The sequence below is a fragment of the Triturus cristatus genome, chromosome 1_2 (genome assembly GCF_964204655.1).
Source record: "Triturus cristatus chromosome 1_2, aTriCri1.1, whole genome shotgun sequence".
Taxonomy (NCBI): Eukaryota; Metazoa; Chordata; class Amphibia; order Caudata; family Salamandridae; genus Triturus; species Triturus cristatus.
The window spans coordinates 447,551,042-447,571,755 of NC_140580.1; the positions used below are offsets into that span (position 1 = coordinate 447,551,042).

A 20,714-nucleotide genomic window follows, 5' to 3' on the forward strand; every position below is an offset into this window, starting at 1 on the left:
CTTTTCGCAACCCCAATCTGTTGCAGAAAGGGCCTTACACACGCTCGATGTAAAAAGGGCGTTACTTTACTACATACAAAGAACGCAACCCTTCAGGAAGACTAAACAATTGTTCGTTTCCTTCTCTCCACCACATAAAGGCAACCCCATTTCAAAATCAGGGATAGCTAGGTGGATTGTAAAATGCATACAAATTTGCTATCAAAAGGCAAAGAGAACATTATCTGTTCCCCCTAAAGCCCACTCTACAAGAAAGTTAGGGGCTTCTATGGCTTTTCTAGGGAATATACCCTTAGATGACATCTGCAAGGCAGCCACATGGTCTACACCGCACACCTTCACAAAACACTACTGTGTAGATGTGCATTCCAAGCAGCAAGCTAGGGTGGGCCAGGCTGTACTAAAGACACTTTTTCAAACAGCTGCAACGGATACCGGTGGTCGCCGCTAGGGTTGGGTACTGCTATATAATCTATGCTAAGTGTACAATCTGCAGCTCATATGCCTCGAACGGAATATGCTACTTACCAGTATGCATCTGTTCTTGGCATGTAGAGCTGCAGAGTTGTACACGCCCACCCGCCTCCCCGGCTACCTGTATCCGTTCCAGTACATCTTATTTAGATACAACACATGGGTTTCTCACTGTTATTACTACGCTCCATCATTTCCCTGTTGGCGAAAAACAATCTGAGGATGGAGCCGAAGCCCATGCGCAGTACGGACCGAAGGAGGAGTCACCAAACTCGTGACTTCCAAAGACTGTCCAAGAAGAAAAACAAACTGCAAACATCCGGGCCCAACACCAGATGGCGATCTATGCTAAGTGTACAACTCTGCAGCTCTACATGCCAAGAACAGATGCATACTGGTAAGTAGCATATTCCATACTCCAAAACAATACCACTCACATGCCAGAGGCAGCTAAACTACTCACCACCACCTACTCTGCACAGACACAGTATGGATCAACAATATCCCACTAAAAAAGAAAGAGAAAAGAAATTACACATAAGACTATGCAAAACACATCGCAAAGAATTTCATGCTCAAACCACTAACTAAATATGCTGCCATTATGACATCACTTACAAAAAAATTCATTCAAACATTACAATATTACTCATTTGGAGTAAATACAACTAAAAAAAATTCTTACCAAAAAAATGCAACTACACAAAACTGCAGAACAACCACTGTCGAATCCGGAAACAGGAATCAAAAGCTTTAGACTAGAATAAAAAGGAGAAAAAAACATTAATGTCACATATGCATATAATGCCCTAGACCATCACGTACTGCGCAAAACTTATTGCTTGAACCTCCCACTTTCAAGAAGGAAAGATCGATGGCCCAATCCTTTACAGGCAACGCGGCGAGAATCTGGAACTCTGCCTCAGCTCCGGACCACCCCCTCTTCCCAGTCCTTCAAAACTGACCTCAGAGTTCTCCTGCAAAGACACTTCCAAACTTAATTCACTCCCTCTCTATTGTCTGAAGAAAGTCTTTACATTATAGAAAATTCTGTTCTCCATGCCTATAGAAGTGCCTTCCCAGTGTGTTCCTGTGTTTTGAGTGTCTGCCATTTATTGCACTTTTATACCTCTACTTGTACTTTGTACTCTTTTGTAACTTGCACACATGTCACTTTTCCTCTTGTAACGTATTGTTTGCTACCTCTTGTATTTTGTTTGCTTTTGATACATGCACAATTACCACCATTGCCTCATGTAACGTAACGTTTGCTCTTGTTTTCTGAGTGTCTGCCATTTATTGCAGTATTTTACCTCTACTTGTATTTTGTACTCTATTGTAACATGCACACATCACTTTTTCCTCTTGTAACGTATCGTCTGCTACCTCTTTGATTTTGTTTGCACTTTAAAATATTAAAAAAATACTGTGGCCATAAGGGAAGCGACCCTTGCCTAAGGGGCCGCTCCCACAAACAACCCCAAACCTAAAAAAAGAAAAAAAACCCTGGCGCTAGTGGCCATTCCTGCTGCACGATCGTGCAGCAGGAATGCATAAAAGAGACATAGGCAGAGGCGCAGCTAGAGCTTGTGGCGCCCGGGGCTATCTCTCAGATTGCCGCCCCTGGGAGGGGGGCGTTGCTGGGGAAAAAGGACGGTGACCACTTGAAAGAGGTCCGAGAGACACGTAGTATCACCGCTAATAGTTACCTCGATCATGCAAGTTACATGCACATACATGACACAGTCCAAGGCTACACAGTTGAATACACCGGTGACTGGCAGTACAAAAGAGAACACACAGACTGCATGATCTATCGGGGGACTCAGAAAAACCGCATGTGACATCCATCAGAGAGCTGCGTGAATAATTACCTGGTAATCCCCTCCGCACAATGCAAACATGCACATACATGACACTGTTCAGGGATCCATCATCTACAGCTGACATTAAATGACCATTCATCATGGTCCCCCCATTAAAGCAGTGCATTTTGTGATCTGCATGGTACATGTTCTTTGCAGCAGGCACATTAACCCTCTGTGCTACCTTTCCAGGACTCAACCCTTCCACTAGACAAAACTCCATCTCTCTCTAGGAAGAACATTAATCACCAAAGTTATCTTGATATTTTAATTGTTTATGAAAATTGCTGGAGGCCAGGAAGGAGGCAGCAAGTTTTTTTCAAACCATAATATACTTGCAAACACTACGCACCCACCCGAAATAGGTACCCAGTGAGGTCACACCGTTCGCATCGCCCTAACCTGCTCAAGGTTCATGTGACCTCAGTGACAGAGTCACAGCGACTGGATCACTGTTGCTCTATGGTGTGCTGCTTCGTAGGCCTGCCCGCAAGACTGGAGATGAACTTCTGTATGGATTGTGGTGGACAGGCCTTCAAGGTTAACCCACAATTGACACCACTAGGGTACACCTGCTTGTGCTAAGACATCAAGCCTTCTAAGGTCTAGTGGGGCCTTCTAAGGTCTAGCATGGGAATGTGCTCCCTCAGTACAGTGGTCTGGTGGACTGGTCATGAAGGCTGAACCCGGTTCCCGAGTTCCAAATTCGACAGCTCTGGCCATAGTGCCACATCCTCTCCCCGAATGAACACCATACTTCCCCACTGAGAGAAACTCGCACTGCCTTCAGCTATAACCTAATTGTGCCCGCTATAAACACTTGGATGTGGCTCAATTCAAATTATGCACTTGATAAGAGTAATATGCTGCCTAAAAAATAAATAAAAGCAACCACTCATAGGGAATGCAAGATTAAGTAAAGCATGTGAAATGTAAGCAGAAACAACATGGTTACCTTAACAATCTCTCACTCACTATTCAGAAATCAGCGAGTGGTTTTACCTGAAAAGTTATGGACATGACTAGAGGGCCCTGAAGGGAACCGTTTCAATGTCCATTGCTTATATCCTTACACAAAATTAAGCAGTATGGTATAAAAAGACCACATCCATAAACACAGAGCCATGGCATTGTGTTTTCTAATCCACCCATCAACCACCTGGGAACAACAATGTTGTTCAAAGAAAGACGAGAAACGAAAGTAGCGCTTCACTGGCAAACTCTGTAACGTGATGCTGATGTATTTGGATGTAAATAAAAAACAATCTGGCCACTTTTCAACCCCCCTGTCTTGCTTTATTTAGTTATGTATTTATTTACCTTTTATTTCTCTCCATCCTGCTGCACTTTGGCATTTATATAAGGTGCACAGTCAAAGAGTGCACAAGAATGTCTAATGTAAATACGGTGCTATGTAAAGCGCTCCAATATCTTCGGGTCGAGTTCGCGCTATATAAATATGCAACCAAAAATACATTCACAGCTATTGCATTCCGAGTCCCCGGGCTTAGTTACTGAGACTGTCCAAGGTATTCAAAGCAGTGAATAGTTCATTGGGGCTGCGGCAGGTATGTGATCATATTTCCTCCGGCAGTGAAGGGGTTAAGTGAATTGATCCTTTATCATATAGTGTAGTGGGCGAAAGCAAAACTTAGAAGGCATTACCACAGACCAAAAGATGAAGAGGGCTGACTGAAAACTCTTCTATAAAATGTTTGTATATTTTAATGAACGTCTAGGGTGAAAAGAAAGGTCTGGGCTAAACCCAGCTATTAAACTACAGTATGATCCCCATTCCAAAACACAGTGACAGCTTTTCATGTTAGAAGAGGAGAAATACTTTTTTTTAGGAGCATATGCAGATATGTGTGGACATGAATGAAATATCTTCGTCTGTCCTCTTTTGAGGAGGCTAGGAAGTACTTCCCTCAAAAGAATATAGGGGTCTTTTGGTTTTTTCCTGATCATGTGACTTATGGCTGTTCTGTTTATCAGTAGCGGTTCTGGCTCCAGTTAACTGTTCATTTTTCCCAGTGAGTAACATTGGCAAATAGGAATTGGGTATTTTGGTTGTGTATTGCAATTTGGAACTTAGTTTTGCTTGTAATTTAAACTGCTCTGATGACTCACAAATCCCTGATCAGTAAAGGCCCTAAATAAAATACTTACAGGTGAAAGTCATTTTCACTGCCCAGACATAAATTTAAGATTAAAAAAATACATTTCATTTATGTCCTCGCTGCATCCGTACGTAAAAATATGGCAGCCGGGCCTTTTCTTATCTTGCCCCCTACGACTGAAAAAGGCTCTTCATGTATATCCGTGCATGCACTGATTTCACAAGTGTTAAAACTAAAATTCCCCCTCCCCGGCCCCAAAACTCACCTCTTTCTTCTCCTTGGCGCAGGAAGTAAATGGCTTCCTGCGCCACGGAGAACAAAGGGGGAAACCTCCATGACGTCAGCGCGGCTCGCGCACTGACGTCATTGATGACGCAGGGGTGGGGGCGGGGGGAGGCAGGGGAAGGTCTTCCCCTGCCTTCCCAGTAAAAAAAAAAAAGTTCGACCACTCACGGGGGGAGCGCCAGCGCTTCCCCCGTGGGTGGGTGTCATGACGAGCTGGACTCGTCATGGGCACAGCGCGACTGTGCTCCATGAAGAGTCCAGCTCGTCATGGGCACAGAAGGGGTTAAAAAAGGTCTACCCTCCGGTCCGGACTCCTTCACCACCCTGGGAGCTAAACCGGGTGCTATCAAAGTTGATGGGTCGCCTTTCGAACCCATACACAAAACAACCTTACAACACCTTTCTTGGAAGGCGACTTTCCTGGTAGCGATCACGTCAGCTCGCAGAGTGAGCGAAATACAGGCCCTCTGCTCTAGGGAACCTTATACTGTCTTCCATCTTAATAGCCGTCTTGAGGACTCACCCCTCTTTCCTCCCCAAGGTGGTGTCAGATTTTCAAGTAAATCAGACCATATCTCTGCCGACCTTTTTCCCTAATCCCTCCACTCCAGCTGAGAGGGCTTTACACTCTCTGGATCTGAAAAGAGTTTTAAAATTCTATCTAGATAGGTCCAAGTCCACGAGAAAATCTGATCAACTATTTGTTAACTATGGGTTGATCAGAACAGGATTTCCAGCTTCAAAGCGATCCATCTCCAGATGGATAGTTTCATGCATCAAGATGGCTTATCAGCTAGCGCAGATGCCCCTTGGTTTTAGTCCCAAGGCGCATTCCACAAGAGGAAAAGTGTCTACGACTGCTTTCCTTCATATCGTGCCCATCTCTGAGATCTGTAAGGCGGCAACTTGGAGGTCCTTCTATACATTTACAAGGCACTATTGTCTGAATCTAGACATCAGAGCAGACACCCATGTAGGCCAGGCCTCCTTGAGGAATCTGTTCAACAGCTGATTACAGCTGTTGTATGTTGGCTCATTCACTCTCATTTGTCTGCAGGTGGAAGATGGGCTTGCTGTTCTATTCAGTGCTTATGACTATTGATGAGGATCCTCTGGAAGAGAAGGTTAATTACTTACCTGTAATCCTAGTTCTCTTCCAGGGGTATCCTCATCAAAGTCGTAAGCAACCCACCCTTCTCCCCAGGCAAATGAGATTTTCTTCATTGTTAATGGATATCTTTGTGCCCTGATCTTCAGGGTTACGCAAAGAACAACTGACCTAATTGTCACCCCTGAGGCATGATGGGAAGCTAGGGGTAATGGCTGCCTTAAAGGCACGGTGCCAGTTTTGTATGAAAATGCTTTAATTTTCTATGCTATTGGTTTACAATGCAGCCTGTAGGCTAACAATGTCTGCTTTATTTTGCAGTTTTCTTCATGAGGTTTACTCATTAAAAACAGTGTTCTCAAGTGCTACTTGCCCTCTTGTGTTTTTATGTATATATTATGTATTTTTCAAAAGCAGTTTGTGTTTATTACATTGTTTAGCCTGGATGGGAGCTGCATTGGTATGAGAAAAAATGATAGATGTGTATATGTGTGTATATATAGGCTGCAGGTGCACGTCAGAATCTTGCAGCATCTCAGGGCAATCGTGAACAATGACAACGCGTATCCAGTCGCTAGACATTTTAGATCTGTTCACAATAATGAATTGAGTTGTCTCTCATATTATGTCATCAATTCAGAAAGCCCCCTGCGAAGGGGAGGCAATAGAGAAAAGCTCTTAAGAAAACTAGAAACGCCCATGATTTTAGAATTGGACAGCAAAAGTCCTAATGGGTTGAACACTACTGAAGATATGTACAACTAGCTATAAGTGGTGTATAAATGAGCCATTGGTGAAACAATAAATGAATAGCAATTTTTGCTGCATTGAGTTTAAATTAATGTATATCTATTAAAGATGACTAGATTAATACTAGGTATATCAATGAGCCAAAAATCAAGATGGCTTTCTTCTCACTTATGTATTTATTCATCTTTTTTCAAGAAGTCAAGCACTGCAACATTCTTTCCCGTAAAATTCTTTTATTCCATTTTGAATTTTGTATATGATAATTTTTTACACATTAAGGGTATATATATTTTTATAGAGATAAATAGTGAGGGTTGTGTACAAATTATTTATTTGAATACACGCACAAAAAGACATATAAATATGATGGAAGGCCACATTGTACCATTTCGTTTATTAACTCACTGTTTAGACAATAGCTGAAAAAGCAAAATCAGACAATGTTTAAAAATTCGAATCCGTTATAATAAGTTGGTTAACGAGGTCAAATTTGTCAAGCATTTATGCAGAAATAAAGTTTTGTGAAAGAAGGAAGCATATTGGTACACAACAGTAGGGACACTGGCGATTTAATTTTACAAAGTTTGCACATCTTGCCATACTTTGCACAACCGTTTGTTTACATATTTATTGATTATGTTTACAAGTAGCAAAGCCCCATGATGTAATTTGTAGTGGTTTTACAAATATTTATACAAATATTTTATATATATCTTTTAAAGTATTTATATATTTATATAACCTGCTAAGATGTGCTTCTAAATAATGCATTTATGCAGTTTAGAAATGTTAACAAGCAACCACAAACAAATCAATTGATTTACCAAATGAATGTGACATCTGCCTCGTAACAACGAATGTTCCATTTAGCGAAGTATATCTACTATGTCTGTTGGTGAAGGTCATGTGATTCACGATGTTATATTTAAAAATAATGGCGGACGCAATGCTCTTTGTGTGATCAAGGGCACTCGGTGCTCGAAACGCGTCGCAGAGGGGAGTTCATAGAATAAAATATCTTCCTGCCTGAGCCGTGAGGGTCCGTTTCTCCTTTTTTTCCGCTGGAAGCAAAAGCTAAGTGGAAGCGTGGAGAGTATACTATCAATATATATATATCCTATGTCCTGTTTTGTTCGGCGGAGTATTGTCACCGGATTGGAAGTGAAGTATATATATATATATATATATATATATATATATATATATATATATATATATATATATGTGTGTGTGTGTGTGTTTTTCATATATAATTTTTATTATTTCCGGGGCCCCCCGCACATGGGTGGGAATATTCAGTGCTTATGACTTTGATGAGGATACCCCTGGAAGAGAACTAGGATTACAGGTAAGTAACTTATCCTTCTCGTCCCTGTTCCACAGACAGTGCTAACAGCAGACGCATCGCTCACTGGTTGGGGCACTCACCTTCAGAATCACACAATCCAAGGGTTATGGAGTCTAAAGTACAAGAGTCTCCATATAGATCACCTAGAGCTACTAGCAGTGTTTCTAGCGCTCAGAGCATTTCAAACTCACCTCATAGGCAAAGCAGTCCTAGTCCGCACAGACATGACAGCGATGTACAATATACAGAAACTAGGCGGGACACACACTCCAACTATCACGCCTAGCACAAGCCATTTTGAAATGGGCTACACACCACAAAATGTATCTCCTAGCAGAACATCTTCCAGGAGTAAACAATCAGATTGCAGATCTTCTCAGCAGACAGAGACAGCAAATCCACGAGTGGGAACTTCATCCCCGAATTCTCCTCCCCTACTCTTTGGAATGGGGATTTCTTCACATGGACCTGTTCGCCACAGCAGAAAACGCGAAATGCCCAAGCTTCAAACACCTGCTGTTCAAAGGCAATGTCCTATGGATGAACTGGTCAGGGATATTTGCTTATGCTTTTCTGCCTCTCATACTCATTCCCTTAGTGGATTGGAAGCTCAGACAAACATCATTCAAACTGATTCTCATTGCTCCCACATGGGCACGCCACCCTTGGTTCACCCCTCTGCTGGAGCTCTCAGTAGTGCCACATCAATAGCTGTATCTCAACTCCACTCTCCTCACTCGGAGCCATAGAGAAATCAGGCATCCAAATCCCAAAGAACTCAACCTAGCGATTTAGCTCCTGAAGTCATAGAGTTTGGTTATTTACAATTACCACCAGACTGTATGAATATCGTAAAAGTGGCTAGAAAGCCTGCTACTAGGGCATGTTATGCAGCAAAATGGAAACAATTTGTTATCTATTGCAACAATAACAATATCCTCTTGATGCTTAAGTGCAAAACATCATCTGCTATCTCTTACATTTACAGCAATCTGGACTAGCATATACATCTATTAGATTGCATCTAGCAGCCGCAGCTGCATACTTACAAAACAGACAACACTTATCTCAGAGTGCCAGTGATTAAAGCCTTTATGGAGGTATTAAAAAGAGTAATACCACCAAGAGTCCCACCTGGACCAGTATGGAACTTAAACATAGTACTAACTAGGCTAATGGGCCCACCTTTTGAACCAATGCACAGGTGTCAATTACAGTTCCTCTCATGGAAAGTTGCTTTTCTCATTTTAATCACTTCACTGAGGAGAATTGGTGAACTTCAGGCATTAACTATTCAAGAGCCTTTCTTTCAGCTTCACAAAAACAAAGTGGTTTTTCCAACTAATCCCAAATTTCTTCCTAAAGTAGTTTCTGCTTTTCATATCAAACAATCAGTTGAGTTACCTATGTTCTTTCCTCAACCTGATTCTATAGCAGAACGAGCTCTACACACACACACTAGATGTTAGAAGAGCTCTACTATATTATGTGGAAATAACAAAAGAATTTCGCAAGACAAAACAGCTTTTTGTTGCTTTTTTTGCCACCAGGCAAAGGCAATCCCATATCTAAATCCGGCTTAGCAAACAGGTTATCTTAAAGCGAAATAATACCCCCTAAAGCGCATTCCACTCACAAAATAGGGGCTACTATGGCCTTCTTAGGGAATATTCCCTTAGCTGACATCTGTAAGGCAGAAACATGGTCAACACCGCACACCTTCCCCAAGCACTTACAGTCTAGATGTGTTAGCGAAGCAGCAAGCTAATGTAGGCCAGGCAGTGCTTAAAACACTTTTTCAAACAACTGCAACAGCTACAGGTTAGCCACCGCTTTGGGAGTATACTGCTATATAATCTATGCAAAGAATGTGATCTACAGCTCACATGCCTCGAACGGATAATGTTACTTACCCAGTAAGCATCTGTTCTTGGCAGGTAGAGCTGTAGATTCACATGTGCCCACCCGCCTCCCGGGGTACCTATAGTTATTGCAGTTTCTTACTTTAAATACATATGCATGGACATCTCTATTCTACACTTACTAACTCCATTATCAACCCCTTGCGGGAAAACAATATAACCATGGAGTCGATGCCCATGTGCATTATCACCGTAAGGAGGAGCCACCTTTGCGCGTGACTGGAAAGACGTCTTAGAAGAAAAACAACTTTCAGACATCCGGCCCCAACTTTAGATGACAGGAGTATGCAAAGCATACGAATCTACAGCCCTACATGCCAAGAACAGATGCTTACTAGGTTAGTAACATTATCCTTTCTTCTCAACAAGGAGATTTATCCCCAGTAGCTGCGCAAAGATGCCTCTTTTGCTAAGAAGATGCAACAGTCTGTATATCGGATGTGCCTTGCCCTTTTACCTTGATATAACAATGCCTCTAGGTTCTACTGAGAGGGATGGCAATGCTGTACTCTAGTGTACCTTTCAGGTGTTGGTCCATTGCAACAAGCTCATTTTCATCCATCTTGACAAAGATCTAATAATGGCTGGATTAATGATTTTTTTTTATAGTTATTTCAAAGACTGTAATTCATATAGAACATAGAAAACTGGATGTTTCTTCATTGTGGCTAACATTGACATTTCTGTGTGTGTGTGTGTGTGTGTGTATAAATATTGTCAAATTGTTGGGAGTATAAATGATTTGAATACCTTTCCCATTGTTTAATTTTTTAGGATTTAAATGCTGTAGCTTTCAGATTTAAAGACAAAGAACGCCCCAGAGGATATACTTCAAAGATAGCAGGATTATTACATGTACGTATCTAAGAAAAATCAATGAAATAGCACTTGTAATTCTTTGTTAAGTATAGGACAAGCAGTGATCTTATGTGGTGTATCCACCAGACCTCCTTCAACTTTCTTTGAGAACAAGCAAAATATGAAGATCGAGGTGAGCTAGAAATGCATTGTTTTCTTATTATATGTCTGAATCAGGACTGCTGGTGGATAATCAGCAGTTCCTTCCTCATTTCACAACCAGGCTTTTTTCAACTGACAAGAAAAGCCCTACTCCTCCATTGTCTGTAAGGTTGTCAAGTAAAATCTGGCCGATTTGATTAACCCCTTTGCTGCTAGGCCTTCCCCCATGCTAGGCCTTCTTTTTGGCTAATTGGGGTAGTTCACGCTTACGCCTCTGTAGCATTTTGTCAACAAAAGGTATCCACGCCAAATTTATGTCCTTTTCTTCCAACATCTTGAGGATTCTAAAGGTACCCCAGGCTTTTGGATTCCCCTGTAGGGGACCCAGAAATCAGCCAAATTACAGAAAAAAACGTTTTTCAATGGGAAAGCAGTGCTGCAGAAGAAAGTGTCTAGTTTTTTACCTGCAAATGGTATCAACAAAGGGTTTGTTTTGCTGAAATCACCATCTTCTCAGCTTTCAGGGACAGGCAGACTTTTTTTACACAGTTTTGGTTTACTGGAACATAGCCTATTTTTGCCATTTGTTGTGCTTTCAACTTCCTTTCCAGTTAGTGGTAGAAATGGGTATGAAAGCAATAAAGGATCCTGGAGAGCTATATATTTCTGAAAACTAGATTAAATTCTGAATTCAGCAAGGGGTCATTTGTGTAGATCATTCAAGGTTTGTTTATAGAAACTAACAATTGAAAATTAAAAATATTGAGATGGAGTTGAAAAGAACATCCATTTGTGCCAACGTTTTCACCTGTTACTTCTTCTAAGTTTGACATATTTTTTTAAAGCAATATACCATTACATCTTCCAGGCCCTTCTGGTTGTGGGGTTGTACAGGACTTGTAGGTTCACCAAGAACCCGAGTAACCCAGAACCAATAACTGAGCTGCATCTTGCAATGGTATTTCATTGTGTACCGTTTATATAGCAATTCATTTGGTAAAATATAAAGAGTGAAAAATAGGTTCCAAGGAAACTTATATATTTCCGAAATGGGAACAAAATATAGAGTTTAGAAGCAGTGGTTACTTGCACATCTCCAAGATTGTGGGTACCCATGCAAGCGTGTGAATTAGACGTCATTTTTAAAAATGATTTCTTTTTTTACAAATTGTCTTACATTTGGAAGGCAGAAATGCAAAGAAAGTCAATTGGAAATAACACTTGTTCTAATATTCTGTGTTCCCCATAGTCTCCAGATAAAAATGCTACCTTTCTTGTGTGTGTAGGCCTAGTGCTTGCGACAGGATACGGCCCAGCACGCAACATGGACACATCACATTTCCAGGGAAAACTGCCCCTTTTTTTTCAATGTGCCTAGCTGTGGATTTTGGACCCTAGCTCTGCCGGCACCTAGGGAAACCTAGCAACCCTATGCATTTTTTAAAACTAGATACCTCGGTGGAATCCAGGATTGGGTGACTTGTGTGGCGCTCACCAGGTTCTGTTACCCATAATCCTTTGCAAACCTCAAATGTTGTAAAAAACAACATTTTCCTCGTATTTCTGTTAAGGAAAGTTCTAGAATCTGCAGGGAGCCACAAACTTCCAGCCACCCAGTGTTCGCCTAAGTCTCCCAATAAAAATGGTACCTCACTTGTGTGAGTAGGCCTAGTTTCCGCGACCAGGATTGCCCCAAAACGTACTATGGGGACGTCCAAAGTATAAATTACAAAAAAACTTTGTTTTTGAGCGAGTCACCTGCGTTTTTGATCCCTGTCTCGACAGCCACCTTGGGAAACCTAGCAATCCCAGACATTTCCAAAAACTAGAAACCCGAAGGAGTCCAGGGAGGTGTGACTTGCGTGGATCCCCCAACATTTTCCTACCCAGAATCCCCTGCAAACCTCAAATTTTGCTGAAAAAAATCACATTATTCTCACATTTCTGCGTGGTGAAAGTTGTTGTAGGATCAAATTTCCTACCACCCATCATAACCCCAGGTCTCCCGATAAAAGTGGAACCTAACTTGTGTGGGTGGGCCAAGTACTTGCGGCAGGGAAGGGGCCAACACTTATTGTGGAATCATCAAAATTATTTATCACAAAAAGAACTGGTTTTGCAAGGGGGGGGGGGGCACCTGCATTTACGGTCCTGGACTCGGCGGCCATCTAGGGAAACCTACCAAACCCACACATTTCTGAAAACTAGACACCTAGGAGAGTCCAGGGATGTGTGGCTTGATTGGATCCCGTAACATTTTCCTGCCCAGAATCCCCTGCAAACCTCAAACATTTAGCTAAATAAATCACATTTTCCTTACATTTCTGTATGGGATCAATGTGATCAACATGGCCGCACAAATGTCCTACCACAGAGCGTTCCCCTTGGTCTCCCGATAAAACTTATACCTCACTTGTGTGGGTTTGATAGGTTTCCGCAGATGGCTGCCGAGCACGGGACCAAAAACGCTGTTGCCCCCCTTGCAAAACCAGGCCTAGTGGGCTCTGCTTCCCGGAGGGGCAGTTCAGGGGCTTTTTCCCCACAGCTGCCTCCTGAGGAGGCAGAAAGGCTGTTGCAATTTTTTGCAAGGGGGGGGCGGTTATTAGCATGCCCATTCTGGGCAGCCCCCAACCCTGAACTTTGGAAAAAAATAATAACTGGTGCCTAGTTTGCTTTCTGCCTGCCCCCCTGGGAGGGGGGCAGGTAAGGGGCGATTTGCCCCCACCTGCCTCCGGGTGGGGGGGGGGGGCAGAAAGGCTGTGGCAATTTTTTTCTGAGTGGGGGTATTAGCATGCCCATTCTGAGCAGCCCCAAGCCCTTACATATTAAAAATATAATAATCCCTGATCCCTAGTGGCTTTTCTACCTGCGCCCCTGGGGGGGGGGGCAGATAAGGGGCTATTTGCCCCCACCTGCCTCCAGGGGGGGCAGGAAGGCTGAAAATGTTATGCAGGGTGGGGGTATTAGCATGCTCATTCTGTGATAAGGGGCTACTGCCACCTGGGTGAGGGGGCAGAAAGACTGTAACACTTTGTTTTGGGGAGTATGGGCATTGGCATACCCATTCTGGGCAGCCCCCACCCCTAAATTTTGAAACAAATAATGCCTGATGGGCTTTCTGCCACGCTGTGGGCATATAAGGGGCTATTGCTACCATCTCCTTCCGGGGAGGGGGGGGGGGGGGGCAGAAAGACTGTGCCAATTATTTTGGGGGCGTGGGCATTGGCATCCCTATTCTGGGCAGCCCCCACCCCTAAATATTGAAACAAATAATGCCTGTTGGGCTTTCTGCCACGCTGTGGGCATATAAGGGGCTATTGCCCCCATCTGCCTCCATGGGGGTGGGGGGGGAAGACAGGCGATTTGGGGGGGGGGGGGCATTGGCATGCCCATTCTGGGCAGCCCCCACCCCTACGTTTAAAAAAATAAGAATAATTGCTAGTGCCTATTGGGCTTTCCGGGCAGGGGGAGGAAGGTCAGATACGGGGCTATTGTCACCATCTCCTTCCGGGGGTTGGGGGGCAGAAAGACTTTGCCAATTATTTTGGGGGTGGGGGCATTGGCAGGCCCATTCTGGGAATGGTTCCGTCAAGAGCACAGGAGCATTGGTGCTCATGATGAAACCATTCCGTCATGAGCACCCTTTTAAGGTTCCTTACAGCCTTTAGACAGTTCAGCCCATTCTTGGCCAGATTCATGCATAAACTATTTGAGATTATCAAGAAGCAGACAGATTTGTTCTCGACAAGGACACTTTTATCCCTATTTGCTGCAAGTATATGCCTCTTCTGCTAAGGAGATGCACAGTGATCTAAATGTCAAATGTGCCTTGCACTTTTACCTTGATATAGCTATACCTATTCATTGTACTGATTAACGTTTTTTCAATTTCTCGAGGCAATGATGCCGGCACAGTTATCAGATAGGTTATCTTATGCATTTGGTGTTGCTACCCATTGCATAAGTATGGATCTTCCTCAGGTGTCCTAAGGCATACCAACTTTGGGGCATAGGAGAAAGCTAAACTTCACTTTTATGGAATCATTATCTAAAACAAAAAAAACAGACTGATTACCTCAATTTCCAAGAAATAATTGACCACGCCACTTATGTGTATTCGAGTAAGGAGTGTGCGTTGGGCATATAATATGTGCATGCTTTGTTACCAGTACTCCGATCTCTGATTAAACTGATGTTGAAGCACGTTCCAGTCACTCCACTATGAATCTACCCACTCCCAAAAAATGTGATCACCATAAGATTATATCTATGAGGCCAATTCATCCTGCAGACCATCTCTTCCTCAAGTTCACAGTAGCCTCTACCAATACCAGATTGTGAACCTTCTTTTTGTTCTGGCATTTGCACCTCGCTGCAAAATGTGCTATCTGTAAATTACAGTGCACTACCATATCATGCTTTAGTAATATATTTATGAAAAGTGCGTTTTTAAACATGAAGTAGTAAATATTCCTGCTCCTGCCCAGATGACAATGCTATTAGTGAACTAAGAGGCAAGCCAGGAATCATGTGCACCCTATATGTGGGCATGATTATTATTATGCATGGAGGAAACGTTTGCCTAGTAAATAAGGAGTTTTGTTTGCACAAAAGAAATAGTAAACTTGAATATCTGAAGGTGATCTCTTATGTGATTAGGAAGATAAAGGTGGCTCCATAAGACAAAATATTTGCCTAGGATCACACAATTTGAGACCAGTTCACAGGTCAAGTACATTACAGTTAGATCGAGTAGAATATTCAAGTTATTAGACCTGCAGGTGTAGTAACAATTTTTTGATATTTCGAGCACTGTATAAAATATACTAAACGTATTATTTTTGCAAACCATTCGTCTCGGATTTAGTCATTGACTGTGTGCATCACTTATTGCCTGTGTGTGCACAACAAATTCTTAGCATTGCCCTCTGATAAGCCTAACTGCTCGCCCACACGACCACAGTTTTATCTACTTGAGCCTTTGTAGAGCCTCTCGGGATCCACTGGACTCTGTGCACACTATAACTCATTTTTTGTTTATAGTATATACAGCGCTAGTTTCCTACAACCCTCTTCAGTATTCTAAAAACTCAAGCCGACAGTCAGTCTTATTCCACCAAGTTCCAAAAGTGTGGAAGTTGGCCTTCCAAATATCCAGATTCTAGAACACAGTTAAGTACCCATTGGTGCCAACTCCATTCCCTGAACATTCCCCGATTGTGTTTTTGAAATGATCGCAGCTTGTTCCGACAAATGAATCCTAGACCTAAAACAAATGGGGCATACCCTCAAATTCATTGAGAGACAACTGTGCATCTACCTCAATGGGAGCACCATTGACAGCTGCTAGCACAAATCCTCTCTGTGATACAAAAGGGGTGGCTCAAACCTATCCCCAAATCCTAGCGAAACAAAGAAGTCTACTCAAGATTTTTGTAAATCCGTCGAGTAGAGACTGATGTTAGATCTGCAAGTTTTCCACAAGTATCTAAAAAAGCAGTTGTTCAGGATGGTCACTCTGCAGCAGATACTGTTGCCTTTGCTTGTGGCAAAACAAATGACATCACTGTATTTGCAGGATGCATACTTCCATTTTCCCAAGTACCCCAAAGATTGAAAGTATCTCTGTTCTAAGTAGTAAGTTACCTTGCCAATTTTGAGTCCTACCTGTGGGCCTCAAGTGCGCCTGGCATATTTAAGAAGGTCACGCCTTTAGCTGCTCTCTTAAGATGCAGAGGACATCCGGTGTTCCCCCTTACTGAGTATTTGGCTCATCAAGGGCAGAGTGTGATCAAAGGCAGCAGCATACGCCACCACTCTTCTACAGCTGTTCCGCAATCTTGGTCTAACTTTGGTGCCTGATCTCAGGCCACAACTCCAGTTGTGCGACAAGTGTGCCCTAATACGATTAGGGACCAGGAAGATAAACTTTGTTGCTGAACATAATAGGAGGTTGCAATCAAAACCTAGCGCTTTTCCAGATCACAGGCCCTATCGCATGAAAAGTCCACTATCCCACTCAAAATTGTCAAGTCAAATTCCAAATCTTGGCACAATTTTAAGAAGGTCAAGCGAGACTGTTACACGAAGTTTAGCGGGAAGGCGCGAGAGCATCATGAAAGAGCTAATTTTCCCCTGATATTTCCTGGTTCTGAAACAGTGCCCCAAGTTTCCTGCTCCATCGTAGACCCCGAAGCAAATAGCTTTAAAAGTGGCCACGCTGCAGATTTTTGGTGCAATTCCAACTTCCTCTGGTGTGCTTCAGTCCCCACAGAGCTGCAAGGATCACTAGTTGTACATGCGCTGTTGGGCTCTTTTTTCACAGTCTGTTCCCTCTGGACCAGTCAACAGGCCAGTACTGACTTATATTCTGGTGTCAAGGTCCACATCTGTTTCTTTCATACAGACACTGACTTCTGCTCAAGACGAGCATTCGGAGGCAACCCTGATCTCCCACCCTGAACTAACATTGCGCTACTCCAGACCTGTGTCACACTATGAAATAAAGAAAGCTCGGCCTGTGCCTACTCAGAGGGCTAGCTTACAGACTTTGATCCCACTCCCAGGGTTTCTTGCACAGCCAAACTAGTCCTTTTGGGATGGCTGTCGTTGCACCGGTAGACACTGTATTAACCATCAATGGCTGTTATTTCTGATGGATACATCTGCCAGTGGATTCCTCACCTTGTGAATATCCCCTGCGCCAGCAACATTCGGAAACTTTTGTAGCAGTCCACGCCGATGCGGTCGAAGACGACGTCACAGAGACACGGCTCCGCTCGCGACTCCGCTGACGTCACCGGCTCCATAAGAAGACCCCATCGGCGTGATGACGTCAGTTCCCTTTTTTCCGCGCCGACGACGCCAACGGATTTCGGGAATCGTTACTGGTAGCTGTTCTGGTTAATTTGTATGTTTTCTGGATTTCTCTGTCAATCTTCTAAAAATGTCGACAAGGAAGTCTGGGTTTAAGCCTTGCCGAGAATGTGGCAAGCACATGTCCATCACCGACCCGCACGACGATTGCGTTTGGTGTTTGTCCTCGGACCATGATGTGGGAGGTTGTTCGAGTTGCAGGAAAATGAGCTCGAAGGCTCTTAAGGAGAGGGAAGCAAAGCTCTTTATCGCCCGGATGAAGAAGAAGGAGAAAAGAGGAAGAAGAAGATCCAGGTCGAGGTCGAGGTCAGCTTCCAAGTCGACTTCGGGACAGGCTTCAAAGAGCAAGAAACATAAGAAAAAGAGGAGGCATTCGTCGCATCATAAGGCTTCGACGTCAAAGTCGAAATCGCCGGCTCGACGTCGGAGAGAGTCAGTGTCTCCCTCTCCTGTCCCGACTTCACCTCCGGTTCCATCTTCTCCGGTGCCTTCGCCGGCTCCGGCTGAATCCCCGGCGCCGGTTCCATCTCCAGATCCTGCAAGTCCTCCGGCTCCGTCTCCGGCCCAGGATGAGGATCGTCTGGCTCCGGGTGAGTCTGTGATGCCGCTTGCTCCACCGTCGGTGCCGATAGGCCCGAGTCCGGTGCTACCTGACCAGTATCCTGCTTTCCCTACTCCAGGTCAGGACCCCTCACATTATCTCAATGCAATGTATGGGGTGTTCTCACGGGCCATGTATACCTCTGGTGCACCTATGGGTCCGATGGCTTTCAATCTGGGAGTGCCGCAGGTTTACCCTCAAGCACCGTTTATGCCGTTCTTCCCAGCGACGCCGTCTTGGCAGCTGCCGGTGCCGAGAGCATCGACGCCGCTTCCCTCTTCGCCGGCGCCGACTCGACTTCGTTCGACGCCGGCTGCTCCAGCTGATCCGCGTTCGACGCCACTGCCGGCGCCGTCGGATTCGATCACGGCGCCGCCGACGCCGCAGGTGCGGATCCGTTCGAGAAGGGAGGCGCAGAGAGTGCTAGAGGAGAGACGCTTTCTGATGGAAGAGGCTGAAGAGGGGGAATTGGTAGAATCCAATGAGGTGTTCGACGAATTGAAGGAGGCAAGTGGTCTGGATTTGTCTCCGGAGTGGGAGATCACTCCACCATCAGACGAACCCTCTAAAGACGCAGCACCCTATCATGCAGTGATTAGAAAGGCTGCGGAGTTGTTGGACCTTCAATTGCCATCCACCGAATTCAAGTCCAATATTTTAACTGAGGTGTTGCATTCTCCAACTGCGGTCTCAGAGCCTCTGTTGCCTTTCAACGAAGCAATTTTGGAACCTGTGCTGGATGTATGGCGCAAGCCTTTCTCAGCTCCTGCAGTCTCAAAGGTAGTCGCAAGAAGGTATAGGGTGGCTCCAGGGGATCCTGAATTTTTATCTTCACACCCTTCACCTGAAAGCCTAGTAGTTCAGGCGGCTTGTTCTGGACGGTCGAAAGGGGCATTTCCTCAAGTCCCAGGGGACAGGGAGGCAAAGAAGGTGGACCAATCGGCCAAGAAGGTCTTTTCATCAGCCAGTATGGCATTAAAATCTTCAAATGCGACTTGTCTGTTGGGGCGCTATATCCATGCGCTTATGGACTCGGCTAAAAAGTTGGCGCCAAAACTGTCAGAGGAGGATAGAGGAGGATTTAATGAAGTTCTATCGGATGCCCAGGCGGCTGCTCGCCAGGTTATTCAGAGTGGCCTGGATACAGCAGACTCAGTTGCCAGGGTCATGGGGTCTTCAGTTGCCACCAGGAGAGGTGCATGGCTTAAGTCCTCCGAATTCTCTTCTGATGTCCAGTCAACTTTATTGGACTTACCTTTTGATGGGTCTGGTCTGTTCGGGAAGAAGGCTGACGCTGCTCTTGAGCGCTTCAAAGAGAGTAAGGCTACGGCTAGGTCGTTGGGCCTTCAATCCCAGCCGAGAGGTACTTTCAAGAGGTACAGAGGATTTGGAAGGGCGAGTTTTCGTTCCTACAGACCAACCCAGCAGCAGCAGCAGCAGCAGCAGCAAGGCTCTCTGTCCAAGGGATATAGAGGAAGGCTTAGAGGTCGCTCACGTGGCCGTCAACTCTCCTCCTCCTCTTCCTCTTCCTCAGCCCCTCCCACCACCGCAAAACAGCCCTAGATTCGACATTCCGGATCATGCTGGCCATGTGGGGGGCCGGCTTACCCATTTTCTACAAGATTGGGAATCTGTAACTACAGATCTCTGGGTTCTGAATCTTGTAGAAAATGGGTACGCCCTTCCTTTTCGGGAATTCCCTCCAAATTACCCTCCTTGCCAAGGGGCTTGCTCAGAGGACCACCGTCTTCTCCTGCAGGAGGAGGTCCTGAAATTGTTTCAGAAAGGTGCGATAGAGGTGGTTCCAGAGCAGGAGAGGGGTCAGGGATGCTACTCCCGGTATTTTCTGATTCCCAAGAAGGACGGCAGATTGCGTCCGATTCTGGACGTCAGAATCCTGAACTTTTACCTGAAACAGGAAAAGTTCAAGATGCTCACCCTTGCGCAGGTTCTTCAGGCGCTGAATCAGGAGGACTGGATGGTGTCGCTCGACTTGCAGGATGCGTATTTTCACATCCCCATTCTGAAGTCGCACAGGAAGTATCTCCGGTTTACGGTAGGGTCGCAACATTATCAGTTTGCGGTCCTCCCGTTTGGTCTTACTTCGGCACCTCGAGTCTTCACAAAGGTGATGGCGGTGGTGGCAGCCCATCTCAGAAGGTCGGGGATTTCGGTTTTCCCTTATTTAGACGACTGGCTGATCAAGGCGGAGTCGTCGGAGAAGGTGCTGTTCCATCTGCGGGATACAACTCGGCTGTTGTACAGATTGGGTTTTTCGATCAATGTGCCCAAATCTCACCTGGTGCCCTCTCAGCGCAACCTGTTCATAGGTGCGGTACTGGACACTACTGTGTGTCGAGCATTCCCTCCTCCTCAAAGGATTCTCGACATTCAGGAAATGATTC

At 44.5% G+C, this 20,714-nt stretch overlaps 1 protein-coding gene across 4 annotated transcripts in view; it reads left to right on the top strand.

The window, feature by feature from the left end:
• Positions 1–20,714, top strand: part of IDE (insulin degrading enzyme) — a 1,118,175-nt gene that overhangs the window by 403,897 nt on the left and 693,564 nt on the right. For all 4 annotated transcript variants that reach the window (XM_085606153.1, XM_085606152.1, XM_085606150.1 and 1 more), the window contains exon 10: positions 10,647–10,727. In XM_085606153.1, coding sequence (XP_085462279.1) covers positions 10,647–10,727 — 81 coding nt within the window. The remainder of the gene's footprint in view (positions 1–10,646; positions 10,728–20,714) is intronic.